The sequence below is a fragment of the Salarias fasciatus genome, chromosome 5 (genome assembly GCF_902148845.1).
Source record: "Salarias fasciatus chromosome 5, fSalaFa1.1, whole genome shotgun sequence".
In the NCBI taxonomy this organism is placed as follows: domain Eukaryota; kingdom Metazoa; phylum Chordata; class Actinopteri; order Blenniiformes; family Blenniidae; genus Salarias; species Salarias fasciatus.
In genome coordinates, this window is record NC_043749.1 from 6312687 (window position 1) to 6327631 (window position 14945).

Below are 14945 nucleotides of genomic sequence, written 5' to 3' on the forward strand. Positions count from 1 at the left end.
AAGCAATGGAATTTTTTGAAGTCCATTGAAAAGGAAATGTCTTTTCTGTTGTGGCTGTAATGAAATACAGTTTGGATCACACTAATAAATGCTGCTATAAATGTGTTTTCAATCAAAAGGAAAAATACACTAAGAGTTTTATCCTCCACCAGTTCATTTTAATCATGATATGAATAAAATCATAATTTTATAAACATCACCATGTCACACACACCAGATCAAATCTTCATCGATGTCAGTTACTAATTTCAATCTAAATTAGTTTAAATTGTTTTTGTGTCAACTTTCAACACTTACGAATGACAGGAATAAAACACAGATCAGGACTAAAATACCAATAAAGTATAAAGAAAGAGACATTTCTATCAAATGAAAATGAAAACAAGCATGAAAAAAATATCAATAATTACAATAAATGTGATGTTTTTATAATTTTTTTTTCTTATAAATGTGCAGATTTACATTGATTTGGTTAAACTGAACAGTTGTTTGCCAGTGGTTTCTTTTTCTGGAGTGTCTGACAGTTTGGATACGGTGAAAAACTGCTGTGTGATAAAGGTATACATTAGTTATACTCATGCTTTTTGTAGAGGAGCATGTTTGGTGTTATTTTGTGTGATATTTAACCAGTGAGGCGCAATCAGACATTGTTATAACTATGTATTTGTATGCTGAAATGTATAGGAAGTGTGAAAACTCTGATCAAGTTGGCTCCTACTGCGAGATAAACTTCTGAGTTTCCAGCATGAAAGTCACGTCCAGCGCTGTGAGGACCGGTGGGGGCTTCCCCCCTGGTGAGGGGGAGGAGGAGGAGGAGGAGGAGGAGGAGGAGGGCAGGTAGGCTGGCACTTTGTCACATCCCATTTAGTCAAAAGCACACACACACACTCACGGACACACTCTTATAGGCAGAGGGGGGTGTGTACAGCGAGCATCCGTGTTTCTGTGTGCTGCCACTGCTGCTGCTGTTGCTGCTGCTGCTGCTGCTGCGGGACGCACGTACGCACCGCACCGCACCGCACCGCACCGGACCGCGCCGCGCCGCGCCGCGCGCTCCATCAGCCAGACGCGCAGGATGAGGGGCTGCTCCAGCCGCTCCAAGCCCACCCAGCACCCGGACGGAACCGGTAAGAGAACCGCGAGCCTCTGCGGGGGGAGTTTGTTGGACACTGTGCAGCCTTTGGCTCTGAAAGGAGCAGGCGGCGGCTGCGTGGGGGGGTAGAGGGCTGGAGGGGGGGTGGAGGAGGCACGTCAGGTCGAGACGTAAACAAGAAGAGTGCATGATGAGTGTGACCGTGAGCTGGAGACCTTTCCCCCAGATAGAGGCAGTGCCGCCGGGATGTGAAATACCTGCTTGGAGCAGCTGAGGGTTCATCGTCATGAGGAGGCGGAAGGTTGTCTGCAGCTTCTGAACAATAACAGTAACAATAATAACAACAATAACAACGACAGGCAAACACGTCCATGCCAGATGATCTCATCTGAAGCTGTGTTTAGTCTTCTGATTGGTCTGTCAGGGTCTGTCATACTTTCCCCCACGCGCTGAGCCGAGTCTCTCTGTGGAGTAAAGGCTGATTTACTGTCCAGTGTAACGTTAACCTGCTTTGCTATATTGGGACATGACTTGTCCAGTGTGGCTCAAGCTAAAGGCAGCTAGCTGCAACCAGAGCCTGGCAGCTGCTGGGAGGAGGAGGAGGAGGAGGAAGGAGGAAGGAGGAGGAAGGAGGAGGAGCTGAGCTCTGTTTCCTGTTCTGCTTGTGGCTGTGAGAAATATCTGTCTACACATAAAGCAGATATGATGGACGGAGTGTGAGTGTTCTCAAAACAGGCCCTGAAAGAAACCACTTAACAACCACTTCCAGTCTGGGTTTATATATACAGTCAAGAATATTCAGCTCGCCGCTCTTTTCTCAGCTGAAACTCTCAGACATCTTCTTGCCGGAGATTCTGAGCCAGAGCTTAGTGGACCTGATGAACCTGACACACATTATATCTGTTCGGTACATTCAGGGAGATTGAGAGAGAGAGAGAGAGAGAGAGAGCACAGGAGCTTTTTAATTAGAGAACCTCCATCTCGCCACATTTAGGTCGCAGCTCCAATATCAAGTCAAGCCTCACATAATCAGTGCATCAGATAAACACAGAAGGTGCTCTCACTCTCCAACATGTGGAATACACTCGTGTGTGTGTGTGTAAAGGTCCCTCTCTGTCAGCCACATTTTGTTGTCACTGTGTTAATGAGGCATGTATCAATCACTATGGTAATCTCTGTGGCCAGGGCTCTGCTGTTTATACTCAGCTCACCTGTTGTTGGCTGCTCAGTGCCTGCATTTAACTGGAAACCATGTCATTTTATCACTATGCTTTATCATTATATGCTTTTCAACTTCATAAAGTTGCATTGTCACTCAGCCTGTACGATGCTCGTGTTTTAAAGAGTGGTGGTGTGGGATACGTTTTATACAAATGAAGCAGAATGTATTATTCCTGTAAAAACATAAATAAAGTCATTGTCTACAGAAATTTAGAGAAAAATGTTCAAATGTTCCTTCAAAATTTGGAAGAATTCGTGAGCAGTTAGTAACTTTTAAAGTACTGAGATAGATCAAATGGTCTACGTTGTATTTGTATGAGTGTCATTACATACTGACAAGGTGAAAGCAGCCAAAAATTACACTTATTAACAGCAATGTGAGTATTTTTGATTTGTTGCTCTCACACATGTAACTGTTACTGATGATTGATTCAGTTCAGTTTTATTCATAATGGTTTATATTGTGCAGAGAGAGAGAGCGGGCGAGTGTGTGTATGTGTGTGTCTGTATAGTGATGACATCTTGTGGACAGTGTTTGCTAATAATTTGCATGCAATACATTTTGAAAAAACATTACAAAAGGCCTTTGTTAATGTTGGTTAGTGTGGAGCAGACACGTTATTGGGAGATGAGTAAGTTGTCCTGATAATGCCAGCAGTGGTCTGTCAGGTTTCTCAGGAAGTCGTCACTGTGACTCTGAGTCAGCAAAGCACTGAAACCAAAACAACCAGAAAACCATCAATAATATCTTCATTTTCACCTTCGTTCCTGCTGTGAGAAAGTTTAAAGTTTTGGTCCGTAAAATCTTAAAGTGAATTCATCTTCACAGAAGTCAATACTTTAGTGGTTCATTATCTTATGCAGCTTCTTTACATGGCTGATTCCCGAAGGAACCGACTGACGACACACCCCACATCGCTGTTAACTTCCTCAAAATTGTACTTGGTTTGTGATTGTTGTGGTTTTGTAATTTCATCTAACTTAAGTAGCCTTTTTCCAGTCCAGATGTGGATTTTAACCAATTCTGCATGATGTCGCAAAAATTTGCTAAAATGTTTTCTAGAACAAGTCTGGCCATGCATGTGTATGTCATAAGAGAGTAAATCTGTCAATAAATAGATTTGAATATCACCAGTAATGAGTTTACTATAGATAGTTAAGCATCCGATAATCCTCTACATCTCTCTCCAGAAAGATGAGTTCAGGCCTGACAACAGCTCAGGTACTGGAATATCTAATATCTGTTTCTTTTTTGGAAGTGCTTTCAGAGTTTGCTGAACTGCTCAGTGAAGCAGAGTTAAACGGAATGAAACGACTGAAGTGAAGGAATGAAACTGACTCATGCTTCTCAGACTATTTTTTTTCTGTTTGCTTTTAAGAAAAATATACTCTGCCTTTTTCTTTAACTGTAATAACGGACTCTCCTGGTTTCCAACCTCTCAGATCCAAAACCTTAATCGTGCCCCCAGCTTGACTCTTAGCATGGCTGCTGGGATCCATCAGCAAAGATATATGATGTTGTTATACTTTATCATAATTAATTAGAATTTGTCTCCATTACTTAAAATTCAGCAATGAAAATGTGTTTTATTAGTGTGGAATTTACACCTTCTCCCTGTGCATGCATGTTTTTTCTCTCTCTTGCATACGCTAGTTTCCTCTCATGGTTAAAAAAGAACAAAAACATGCATGTGACCCTGTGAAACTGAGTGTAAATGTGACCATGCCTGCCTGCCTCATGACAGGGTGGTGATCTACCCAGAGTGAACCTGGCCTTCCACCATGTGGGACCAGCTGATGTGCCACCAGACACGGAACATCTATGATGAATCAATGAATAAATGAATGAATTAATGGAAAGAATAGTACAATTTTAACCTTCATTTACTTATATTACATAAAAAAAATCCTCCAACGTTGGTCATTCTTATAAAAAGCATATAGATTCCTTGATTTTGAGGGGATCAAGATTTGAAGCTGGGATGGCAATCATAAGGCCTGTGGGCCAAAATTGGCCCCCAAGAGCACCGAGGAAACTGTAAACATTTCAGAAACAAAACGTTGTTTTGTTTTTTTATAAACACATTTCCTCAGAGTAATGGACTCATTACGCTGTATTTTGCACCAAAAGGTATCAGAATTTGATTCGTGTAGATATTTTAGTTATTTTGGGAAGAATTTGTTTAGTTATGTTATAACAAAACAAAACAAAAAAACATTTCTTTTGTGCAACAACAACAACAACAAAGCCTCTAAAGTTCAGGTGTGAAATGTTATGGCGATATTTTACCTGCTTGGCTCCCGTGAGATTTTGCATGGATTTTTTTTTTCGTGTGCGCGCATCAAACGTGTAATACGACTTTGAGAAAAAAAAAACATGCGCTCGTGCTGCTGTCGTTACGCTCTTCCGAGATAGGTCGGTTTCCCCGCCGTAGTGAGAGAGGGGCACGTGACCCAGAGAGAGAGAGAGGGAGAGAGACCTGGGGGCCGTCTCCATCCCGAGAGAGGCGCCTGGATGAAGCACCGGTCACCTTCACAGCAGCATCTCGGGAAAAAGCCCCGCGCTCGTGTCGCCCCCTCCGCCGCCGCCGCCGCCGCCGCGGCCGCCTCGGGCCCCCCGCAGGACGGCATGGAGGACAACAAAGCCCCGCCGAACCCGCGGGAGCTCACGCAGAACCCCCTGAAGAAGATCTGGATGCCGTACAAAAACGGCCTCCCGGAGAAACACATTTCTCAGAGAAAAGGTGCGTGTCGACGGCGCTTCCGCGTGCGGCTTCGGCGTGAACGCGCGTGGAGCCCACTCCGCATGAATGATTTACGTTAATCCTGCCGGCATTAGGGTCTTATTGCTGCGGCAGCCTGGCCCTCTGGCTTGTGTAAGACCCCACATGATGCAGAACACGCCGTCCGAGCGGTAACTTTGCGTCCAGAGAGGAACACGTTGCTGCTGTATTGTGTGTTTATCTCTTCCATCTGCATCCACACTGTGGTCGGACTCGGTCTGAATGAAAGAGTGCATGAATGGAGACCCCAAGAAGGACTGTTACATGTTTGGGAATATGTAACAAAAGACGACTTGCACACACTCACGCTCCCTGACCCAGACATCTGTGCACACAGTGTGGAAACTGTTTGCTTTCTCCAGATGTCTCAACCATGACCCCTCAAACTGCCCTGATCTGCCTTTGTCTCCGTCACAGACGACGCGGGATTACACGGGATTAAACTGTGGGCGTGAATGTGTGGTTATCTCATAATTTCTCTGTCTTTTTTTTTCCCCAGTGTGCATGACCAACTGTCCCACGCTGATCGTGACCGTGGGCCTGCCTGCCAGAGGAAAGACCTACATCTCCAAGAAGCTGACCCGCTACCTGAACTGGATCGGCGTGCCCACCAGAGGTGCGACTCACTCGGTGGCATTAATACTTCCTCTCCGTTCGTCCAGGTTCAAGTTTTTATAAAAATGTGCTCAACTGTTTGTTTTCTCCCCCACAGAGTTCAACGTTGGACAGTACAGAAGAGAGTGTGTGAAGATCTACAAGTCATTTGAGTTCTTCCGTCCAGACAATGAAGAGGGATTAAGGATTAGAAGGTAAAGCCTGTGATAATAGTTTATTTTAACTCATATTATGTGATGTTTATGCCTGTTTCTGTGTGATCCTTGTAGACAGTGTGCCTCAGCGGCGCTGAACGATGTGCGACAGTACCTGACGGAGGAGGGGGGCCAGGTCGCGGTGAGTTCAACGTTGCATTGAAGATGTTTTTTGCACTTATCGTGCCAATTGCTAACGGGCTTCTCCGCGCTGCTCGGTCAGGTGTTCGATGCGACAAACACCACCAGGGAGAGGAGGGAAACCATCCTCCAGTTTGCAGAGCAGAACGGTTTTAAGGTAACTCCAGTTCCAGATGTGGGAGTGAGAGCAAGGTTTCATCGACGGCGTTACTGAGTTTCTCGCCGTCTGCCTTCAGGCCTTCTTCGTGGAGTCAGTGTGTGAGGACCCGGACGTCATTCAGGAGAACATCGTGGTGAGTGGCTGCTTGTTGAAACACTGCTTCACAGAAGATGAACGTCAGTCTGTGTGAGGCTCACTCCTCCTCCTCCTCCTCCTCCTCCTCCTCAGCAAGTGAAGCTGGGCAGCCCTGACTACACCAACTGTGACACGGAGGAGGCGGTGCAAGACTTCATGAAGAGGATCAAGTGTTACGAAAACTCCTACGAGACGCTGGATGAAGTTTTGGACAGGTGCGTTTCAGGAGCAGATCGGCTGATGAATTGTTGTTTTTCGGTCATTTTTCCTCCTTTTTTTTGTCTCTCTGACCTCTGGCTTGTTGCTACAAGGAAATATCCAATGTTAGCATAATGAAATAATGTCAACAAGTAATTTCAGTTCACTCAGTCGTCTGCAAAATGTTAATTACTTTCAATGTTGACGACTTGATTACAGTAGAGCAGAGATATATAATGCAGCCCATAAATAAGGAGACAGGAGGGAACCTGGTTTGATAATGTTGTTGACAGGAGCTCATTTTCATTAAGTTTAATCTTTAGGATATTTTCATCCAGCAGACGTCTAATTTTAGTAAGTTTCTTCCTTTTGCTGAGGCCAAAACGGCAAAACACAAAGACTCTCAACCCTTTAACATTTCCAGCATGCACAAAACCAGTTCCTTCATATTCTCTGAGTCCATGCTGAGGAGGTGTTTGAAAGGCGCTCAGTGTGTGGAGGTGTGTGGAGGTGTTGGCATCTGGAGCTGCGGAGGTTTTATTTCAGGTGAATGACTGTAGAACTCGTGGGTTTGTCGTCTCCTCGCAGGGATCTCTCCTACATCAAAATCATGGACGTGGGCCAGAGGTACCTGGTCAACCGGGTGCTGGACCACGTCCAGAGCCGGATCGTCTACTACCTCATGAACATCCACATCACGCCGCGCTCCATCTATCTGTGTCGCCACGGGGAGAGCGAACTCAACGTCAAGGGCAGGATAGGAGGAGACTCGGGCCTGACGCTCAGGGGCAAAGAGGTGCGGCGCGCTCTACTCGGCGCTGATCGCCACTGCTGCCCTTCCTTCTCCTGACTTCTTCTCGTCCTCTGCTCAGTTCGCGAAGAAGCTGAGCCACTTCATCCAGGCGCAGAGCATCAGTGACCTGAAGGTGTGGACCAGCCAGATGAAGAGGACCATCCAGACGGCCGAGGCGCTAAGCGTGCCGTACGAACAGTGGAAGGTCCTGAACGAGATTGACGCTGTGAGTCACGCTCTCTGCGGCCGGCGTCTGCACCATCTTCCGGGTGTAACCAGAGCGTGACGTGTTTCCAGGGTGTGTGTGAGGAGCTGATGTACGAGGAGATCCAGGACCACTACCCCCTGGAGTTTGCCTTAAGGGACCAGGACAAATACCGCTACCGCTACCCTAAAGGAGAGGTCAGTAGACATTCACGTCTCGTCTGGGGTCGGCCTTGCTGTGAACAGTGCTCCTCTGTCTCCTTTGTGGATCTCCTCCTTTGTTGCTTCATAACACGACGGGACGGTGTCCAGATGGCCGCCGGCCACACACTCTCCGCTAATGAGCCTCAGCTCGGACCGCCGCTCTCTGGACGGACACCAGCTCACGGTCAACAAAGGCTCCACATCAGACCGTGAACAGGCGCGCACGTGTGCGTGGGTGTGTGTGTTCTGGTCGTTTTTATGCCGGTTACTCCGTTCCCACCTTTACTCCATCTCATTACCTTTCCATTAGTCTCACGCTGCGGCTGCTTTAGTGACGCTCTGAGGCGATTTGCTCCAGGCTGTTTGTGGAGAGGAGCCGTCAGGCCGTGTTTACCTGAGAGTCATCACTCAGCAAAGAGAGTTCTGATCTGCAGCTTGTGAGCTTTTTTTTCTTCCTCATGTCTTCCTCCTCAGTCCTATGAAGACCTGGTGCAGCGGCTGGAGCCCGTCATCATGGAGCTGGAGAGACAGGAGAATGTGCTGGTCATCTGCCACCAGGCCGTAATGCGCTGCCTGCTGGCGTACTTCCTGGACAAGACGGCAGGTCAGTCGCCTCCCGACGCTTCAGCAGGTTTTGTTCAGTTTGAGTCATTGTTAGAAATATTAATGATAGATTTATGACAACTATTTAGTATATTGTCTCACCAAGTCACCATCAGGTAAACATCAACAACAGGACAGATCCCGGAGACTGAATCAACACATCTCCAGCGCCCCCTGGTGGCTACTTGAGCTTCTCTCAGCTCATTCTTCATGCTGTAGTTGTCAGTCATCGTTTTTAATTTCATTTATGTGGAATCAGATCAGCAGTCAGGACCAAAATATTCTTTAAAAAAATGAAAAACTTCTTATTATGGTAGAAACTGCCTTCAGGAATGTGTTTCTTTACATTTGATTGAGTTTATGTCCCACATGCTGACTCAAAATTCCCATTAATGAGAAATGCTGCAGCCAGACAGCAGGGGGCGCGCTATTGACGTGTAGTTGGTTTTAGTCCCCTCATCATTAATATTTGATCCAATAATAGTTTTTCTGACACTTTAAGTGAGTAGGGACTCACTGATTGATCGGGTTTGAGTGTTTTCATCTTTAACGATGTGTAAATGTGTCCCGACAGAGGAGCTGCCGTACCTGAAGTGCCCGCTGCACACCGTGCTGAAGCTGACGCCGGTGGCCTACGGTAGGACCCTCTGCTCCTCACACGCCGCGCTCAGAACCCAAACCAGACCCAGTACAGGCCGACTTAACAAACCTCCTTTCTGCTCAGGCTGTAAAGTGGAGTCCATCTGCCTGAACGTGGAGGCAGTCAACACACACAGAGAGAGGCCCGAGGTGGGTATCACAACACACACACACACACTGTAACACACTGTCAACAGACACTCATGGTAAGTTTACTCACAAACTGGTTCCGTCCAGAGCAGGTTTTTCTGCCTCTCTGTGTTTGGATCGCAGGTTGTGAAACACTGACTGAATCTGTCACTGCTCGCCGCGGTCCACGTTCTCATCCTCACACAGTTACCGTTTGATTCTCTCTCCAGTTAGGAATAATTAAATGATTGTGCTCTTAAATCCCTTTTAGTGTTTTTGAGCTTAGAAAAGCGAAAGCAAGTGAAAGAAGGATGACACTGATGAACGAACGCTGACAGAAACCGGCTGGTCTGAGATCTGTTCAGGATGTGTAATACTCTAGGAGGGCGTTGAAGAGAGCGCCTCACCCATGTGTCTGACCTGCTGATGTCCGTCTGTCCCTTTGTGTTTTGACTCCTCCTCCTCTTTGTTTTTCCATCGAACAGAACGTAGAAGTGTCGCGGATGTCAGAGGAGGCTTTGCTAACTGTGCCAGCTCACCAGTGAGGCAGTAGGCCCCTCCCCCTCCTCCCCTCCGATACGCACACTCAACCCTCCGCAGTCTGATTAAATCTACACTTTGCTTTTGTTCCTTCTCCTCTGATTCCATCCTAAAAAACATGACGATGATGATGGTAATTGACTGGAATCCAGTTTCTCACTATTAATCCTGTCACGGATCGTGTGTCGTGGATGTTCTCCCATTTTTGGAGAATTAATAAAAATCAGATGAAGGTTTGTTTTTTCCTCTTTAACTGATGCTGGACTCCCCACTGTGAAGAAATGAAAGCTGAGCCTGTTTTCTGAAGACTCGTTGATTACATGTAGCTTATGTTCTTCCTGTTTGTTGAAGTGATTTAACGATGCTAACTGGAGTTTCTCCTCTTTATATTTATGATGGTAAAAATCACAGATTCTAATTTTCACTACTACAGCACAGCAGAACAAAGTTGTGCGTTTTTGACTAATTTGCACATCAAAATCTGTGTTTGTTTTTTTTTTTTTGTTTAGATGTCTGAAACTGATGGAACGGGGAAAAAAATCTGTTGTTTTGTTGAAGTTAGAAGTAGTTTATTCCTATTTGTGATCACAATCGAAAGTATTTCTGTTCTCTGTGTGAATAAACTCCACTCAAACATTTAATTAATCCTCACCACACTGGTTTTGTGCTTCATTTTAGAACATTAAGCAGCCGCCTCATCAACTTCTACTTGTTATTGATGGTTTTTCACTGCTCCCAGCAAAGCTTGCCATTTCCTTCATATCTTCACATCAAACATCCACTTCCTGTTGAACTCAGCCGTGCAGACCGAAGAGAGAAACCCCCCCCCACCCCGGTTCATTGACATGCACACACTCCCGCCTGGGCTGAGGAACAAACAGCAGCCATTCATGAGCCCGAACAGAACTCCCAGTGTGCCGTGCAGTGCTTTTTCCGAAGCATTACAAAGCTCACGCCTGTTTCAACATCTGAACTTTTTTAAGAAGTGAAAATAATATTGTTAGGAATAAAAAGATTTCTAAAAAGACTTAAAAAAAAAAACAACCCTTTGTAAGCAGTTAACGGCACACTTGGAATTAAAATTGATGGATGATGTTAGACGACCATCTGTCAACAGATTAGATTTACAGCAGAAACTGATTCACGGTGGAGAAAAGAAATTACAGTGTGATTTGATAATAAGAAAAATGTGCAGAAGAGAGTGAGTGGAGTGCAGACAAGACAGTTCTCCTGACCTCTGCCTTCCTCTCTCCAGAATGTGAACGTCCACCGCACGACGGCGGACGCCCTGCAGACCGTCCCGGCTCACCTCTGACCTCTGACCCCTCGCTCCACGCAGACGTCTGCACCCTCACCGTGTTGCACCTGATCGGCCTCGCCCCGCCTCCATCACCGCCCAGCCACAGCTGACGGCTGCACTTTATTTTGTGAATGAACTGTTGTGTTGCACTGAGGTGTGTGTAATTCCTCCCCCTGCCTGTTTGCTGTAATCCAGTATAGACTCGGTGTGTGTGTGTGTGTGTGAATTGTGAAAACAACACTGAGAATTATTATCCTGAAGTATTTTCATGTGAATTTCTTGCTACATGTTACTGTGATTGTGCACTTTGTGGGTTTTGAACCTGCTCAGAAAGAAAAGTTAAAGTATTTTGTCTGATTTAAAGAGTTTCTATTATGAACAAACTGCCACTTAGATTTTCTACAGATGAATATTGTTCCCTGACTTGTTCTCAGTGGAAGCAGCTGTTTTGTATCAGATGCATCTCAAATTAAATATTGAAAATTCTTTAGTTATTTCTACACTCAAAGCATTTAAACCGGGAAATTTTAGACACTTTTACATTAAATTTGTGGTAATTTCAGCCTCTAAAAGACATTTTTCATTAAGAAACATTTTAATATTGCGAGAAACGTTTGATTTTCATGACTGAAACTTAATTTAAAAATAATTACTAATGATTAAAATGTTTTGTTTCACTGTAATAAATTATTGGATGATTAACTTCTATTGTATTCCAATTTACTGAAATGCACTCAGACGATTTTACATGCAGACTCAATGAAGAGAATGAAGTAAAATCACACCTGTAATGAACACTCGAGCGTTGGAAATGCAGAAGAAAAATATGGTTTTGGGTCAAATGTTTGTCCCGGTCCTACAATAAAAAAAAAACGTATTTTTCCAAACGCCCGTCTTTCTCCTTCCCGTTTTTGATTTCATGTGGATTGTAGGTATGATTTCTCACTTTTTGACAGCATCTATTGTAAACAAATGGTTTCCACTTCCTCTTTCTCTGAAACTGTATGTGAGAGACGAGTGAAAACAACTTCCTCAGAAACATCACAGGTAAAGGACGGATTCCGGACACCACAGGTATAAACAACTGTTTTATTTCCTTGTTTTAAACATGAGTCTTACAGGTCGGGTCGTGGGGGTTTCTTGGCTCCATATGATTTAATGCCACACAGATCACTTCCTCAAATCCTCTGAACACAGAAAATTTCGAGATGAATTGGAAACAGCGGTGACGGAACACGCAGACTCACACACACACACACACGGAAGAAAAATATAAAAACCTGGTTTGTTTTGTTTGCAACGTCACGTCGTCGGTGCCCCTGTACTCATGGCTATCAACTGGATTAATACTTTAAGGACCCGCCTCGGTTTGGGGATTTGTTCTACGTGGCTGAAAATGAAACTGGTAAATATTTCATTATATACAGTCATTGATATGCATGAGTACAGGGAAAAACTCGAGACGGGTGCAGAGGGATGTCATTGCCAGATTGGTCACGTTCCTGTCTTCTCCTCGCTGATTGGCTGTTTACTCCTTTTAGATCGCGGCTGATTGGCCGTTGAGAGCGTTTCCAGGCGCGTGCTGGACCGAGGACCGAACACTGTCATCAGAACTGTGGAGAGGAGGGAATCCCAGTCTTCAGTTTTCACATATCTTTAATATTTTGGGAGAAAAAGGCAAATAAATAAAACTCCCAAAGCAATATTGAGACTGCTTACGTTCTTGAGGAATTCTTCAGCAACAATACGAGCTCTGGCGTTAACGGACAGCTTCATCTCGCTGATCTCTTTGTCGATCTCCTCCATGAAGTGGATGACGAAGTCCACCAGCTTGTGTTTGTACATCTGCTCCGTGTGGAAGTTGGTAATCAAGAAACTAATATCATAACCCTGAGGAGAGAGAAACGGAGTGAATACTCAACACATCTCTCAAATACAAGGAAATATACATCTTAGTGTACAGATAATGTTTTTTTTAAATACTTTTAGACGTAAGTTAAGACGGGGGAACAAGAATGGAATCTTCACTAGAGAGGCTGACTGTGATTGAGCATAACTGCAAGCACAAAGATAAAGACTGTTTTTAAATAAAAGCGAACAAACTTTAGGACTGTATTTCATGTTGATTAAATCAACATCTTACTATAAAATTAGTAAGTTTTTAAATTTCGACTCAGGTTCCACCAAGTATGAGAGCAGAAACCCAAGGCTAAGCTAAACTCAAAAAGGTTCACATGGTTCCTCATTTTATTTCAGCTCTTCCTGTCATCTGTTGTCATGAATACCGATTCTGGCTCTGTCTCCCGCTGCTTCATTAAAACCCGGACGCTCCGTCTCTCACCTCCACGGGTTTCCTCCGCAGGATGAAGAAGTTTTCCGCCCTCATCATCATGAAGCGCATGAACTTGTGGCAAAGGATCTTCTCGATCTCGTCGGCCTGCAGACGATCATGGCACTCTTTAGCAGGTTGTAGAAAAACAGAAAATCCAGTGACAGTACGGACAGAATGGCGAGGGGTTCAATGACCTGCTTGACGGCGATGCTGACTCTGACGGAGTTGATGGATCCCTCAATGAGAACCTTCTCCTTGTCATTGCGGCTGATCACCACAGGCTGAAGTAGCAGTTCCTTACTGCTCCTGGAGACACATCAAGCACAAATGTTTCCCAGTTAAAGAAAAAACCTTTGCAGGAGTCCCTTGGAAGTTGGGTTTATCCTACAGGCGGCAGCAAGCCCCCGCCGACCACTTCCACAGTCGTGCCCGTGCTTGCTGTCATTTTTCTCGCCTTCTACTAATTCTTCTGCGTGTTTGCACAGGTCCAAACTTGTGAGATGGCAGCAGGTGCTCTGCAAACAGCTGGCGGGAGGCAGAAAGAGCAGGGAGAACGTACCTGACCTCCACCTCAGGCTTGTTGTGACGCTCCACCACCTGAGAGGAGAAGCTCTCCAGGCAGAGGGCTGCCTGCAGGGTGGCCCTCACAGCATTCAAGTATGGGCGCAAAGTCGCTGTCTGTGGAGGAAATAAACAGATCAGATCAGGAATTCCTCTGCAGAGAAGAGCCTCATGCAGGATGTTATTCAGCTCAGACTACATGTCTATTAAGGGTGAATACAGCAGCAGGGTCATCCTCTGAGGTCAGCTAGGATCTGCAGGAATGCAGCAACAAAACGACGTGCTCACAGTCAGGCTGGCCTATTCTAGGATTAAAAATGAAGTGTGTCAATTTGGGCGGAAACAGATGGTCGTCAAAGTAGCATGCAGCCTTTTTCTCCGCTTACAGTGAATTCTGCAGCTTTCGGCAGCGAATCGACTCACAACTCATCCAAATCATCTAATCCCTGCATCGATGTCAAACACGTATTTTCCTCGCTCAGATGGGGTGACTCTGAGAGAAGCTAGCGGTTAAAGAGGCGAGGAGGGAAGCCGAGAGAAACAGACAGCTCAGCTCAATCTCCAGTTTCTGCAAACCGAATGAAAGATGCCCGTCCTCTCTTCTAATGCAGCCGCGGAGAAAACAACGTCTCTGTCGCGAACAGGTTTAGCTAGCTCTTCTCGCACAGAATGTACCAATAATTTATGGAACTGGAAAAGAAAATAATGATTAAAGAAAGGTCGATCTAACGCAGAGCCTTACCATTTTTCAGCTGTAAAAGACGGAAGTTCCTCAGCCACGCCTGGGACGACTCTTCCGTAAATCCTACATAGTCAAGTAGAGCTAGTGTGCGTTCGTTTTACTCAAAGTCTTCATTCACGGAAGCGTCTGCCTTCACACACAGCACCACAGCTTGGTTTGTGTTAGTAGCTCCGCCCTGGTGGTATGCAATGTGCACAAAATCGAACACTTCATATGGTGGGTCCATTTCGCTCAATGAATGGGGGAAATTGTCACCCGACGACTATTAAGACCGACTGTATTTTAACACTTTGTAGCTTTTTGATTTACATTAAGAAAAGTATAGCACTATATAACGAAAAATTGCTATCATTATCCT

The 14945-nt window shown here is 45.2% G+C and overlaps 2 protein-coding genes across 5 annotated transcripts; one reads left to right on the forward strand and one right to left on the reverse strand.

Annotated features, from left to right (window-relative positions):
• Positions 1-890: 890 nt before the first annotated feature.
• On the forward strand, positions 891-11654 carry pfkfb4a (6-phosphofructo-2-kinase/fructose-2,6-biphosphatase 4a). Of its 4 annotated transcripts, none has more exons than XM_030092082.1 (14): positions 891-1127; positions 5597-5713; positions 5810-5906; positions 5982-6048; positions 6130-6204; positions 6284-6340; positions 6436-6557; positions 7129-7336; positions 7413-7559; positions 7631-7735; positions 8216-8345; positions 8919-8981; positions 9069-9133; positions 10908-11654. In XM_030092082.1, exons 1-14 carry the CDS (start codon positions 1076-1078, stop codon positions 10965-10967), a joined length of 1365 nt encoding a protein of 454 aa, XP_029947942.1. In that variant the 5' UTR covers positions 891-1075; the 3' UTR covers positions 10968-11654. The 4 variants fall into 4 exon arrangements, with proteins under 4 accessions (XP_029947942.1, XP_029947943.1, XP_029947941.1 ...); XM_030092083.1 differs by lacking the exon at positions 10908-11654 and adding an exon at positions 9598-10882; XM_030092081.1 differs by lacking the exons at positions 891-1127; positions 10908-11654 and adding exons at positions 4778-5058; positions 9598-10883.
• Positions 11655-12027: 373 nt separating this feature from the next.
• Positions 12028-14726, reverse strand: LOC115389148 (actin-related protein 2/3 complex subunit 4-like). Its single transcript, XM_030092583.1, has 6 exons — positions 14588-14726; positions 13844-13962; positions 13479-13590; positions 13294-13389; positions 12672-12842; positions 12028-12565 (listed from the first exon to the last, which is right to left on the reverse strand). The coding sequence occupies exons 1-6, from the start codon at positions 14588-14590 to the stop codon at positions 12560-12562; spliced, it is 507 nt and encodes a 168-aa protein (XP_029948443.1). The 5' UTR covers positions 14591-14726; the 3' UTR covers positions 12028-12559.
• Positions 14727-14945: the final 219 nt, after the last annotated feature.

What these genes read in the sequence shown, in the direction of transcription:
- pfkfb4a (XM_030092081.1), top strand. Translation starts at nt 4,830, where the DNA reads ATGAAGCACCGGTCACCTTCACAGCAGCATCTCGGGAAAAAGCCCCGC. An exon ending in GATCGGCGTGCCCACCAGAG is followed by an intron (nt 5,714 to 5,809) that starts GTGCGACTCACT and finishes TCTCCCCCACAG; the next exon opens with AGTTCAACGTTGGACAGTAC. An exon ending in TCCTGAACGAGATTGACGCT is followed by an intron (nt 7,560 to 7,630) that starts GTGAGTCACGCT and finishes ACGTGTTTCCAG; the next exon opens with GGTGTGTGTGAGGAGCTGAT.
- LOC115389148 (XM_030092583.1), bottom strand. An exon ending in AAGCCTGAGGTGGAGGTCAG is followed by an intron (nt 13,591 to 13,843) that starts GTACGTTCTCCC and finishes ATGTGTCTCCAG; the next exon opens with GAGCAGTAAGGAACTGCTAC. An exon ending in TCAGCATCGCCGTCAAGCAG is followed by an intron (nt 13,390 to 13,478) that starts GTCATTGAACCC and finishes GATCGTCTGCAG; the next exon opens with GCCGACGAGATCGAGAAGAT.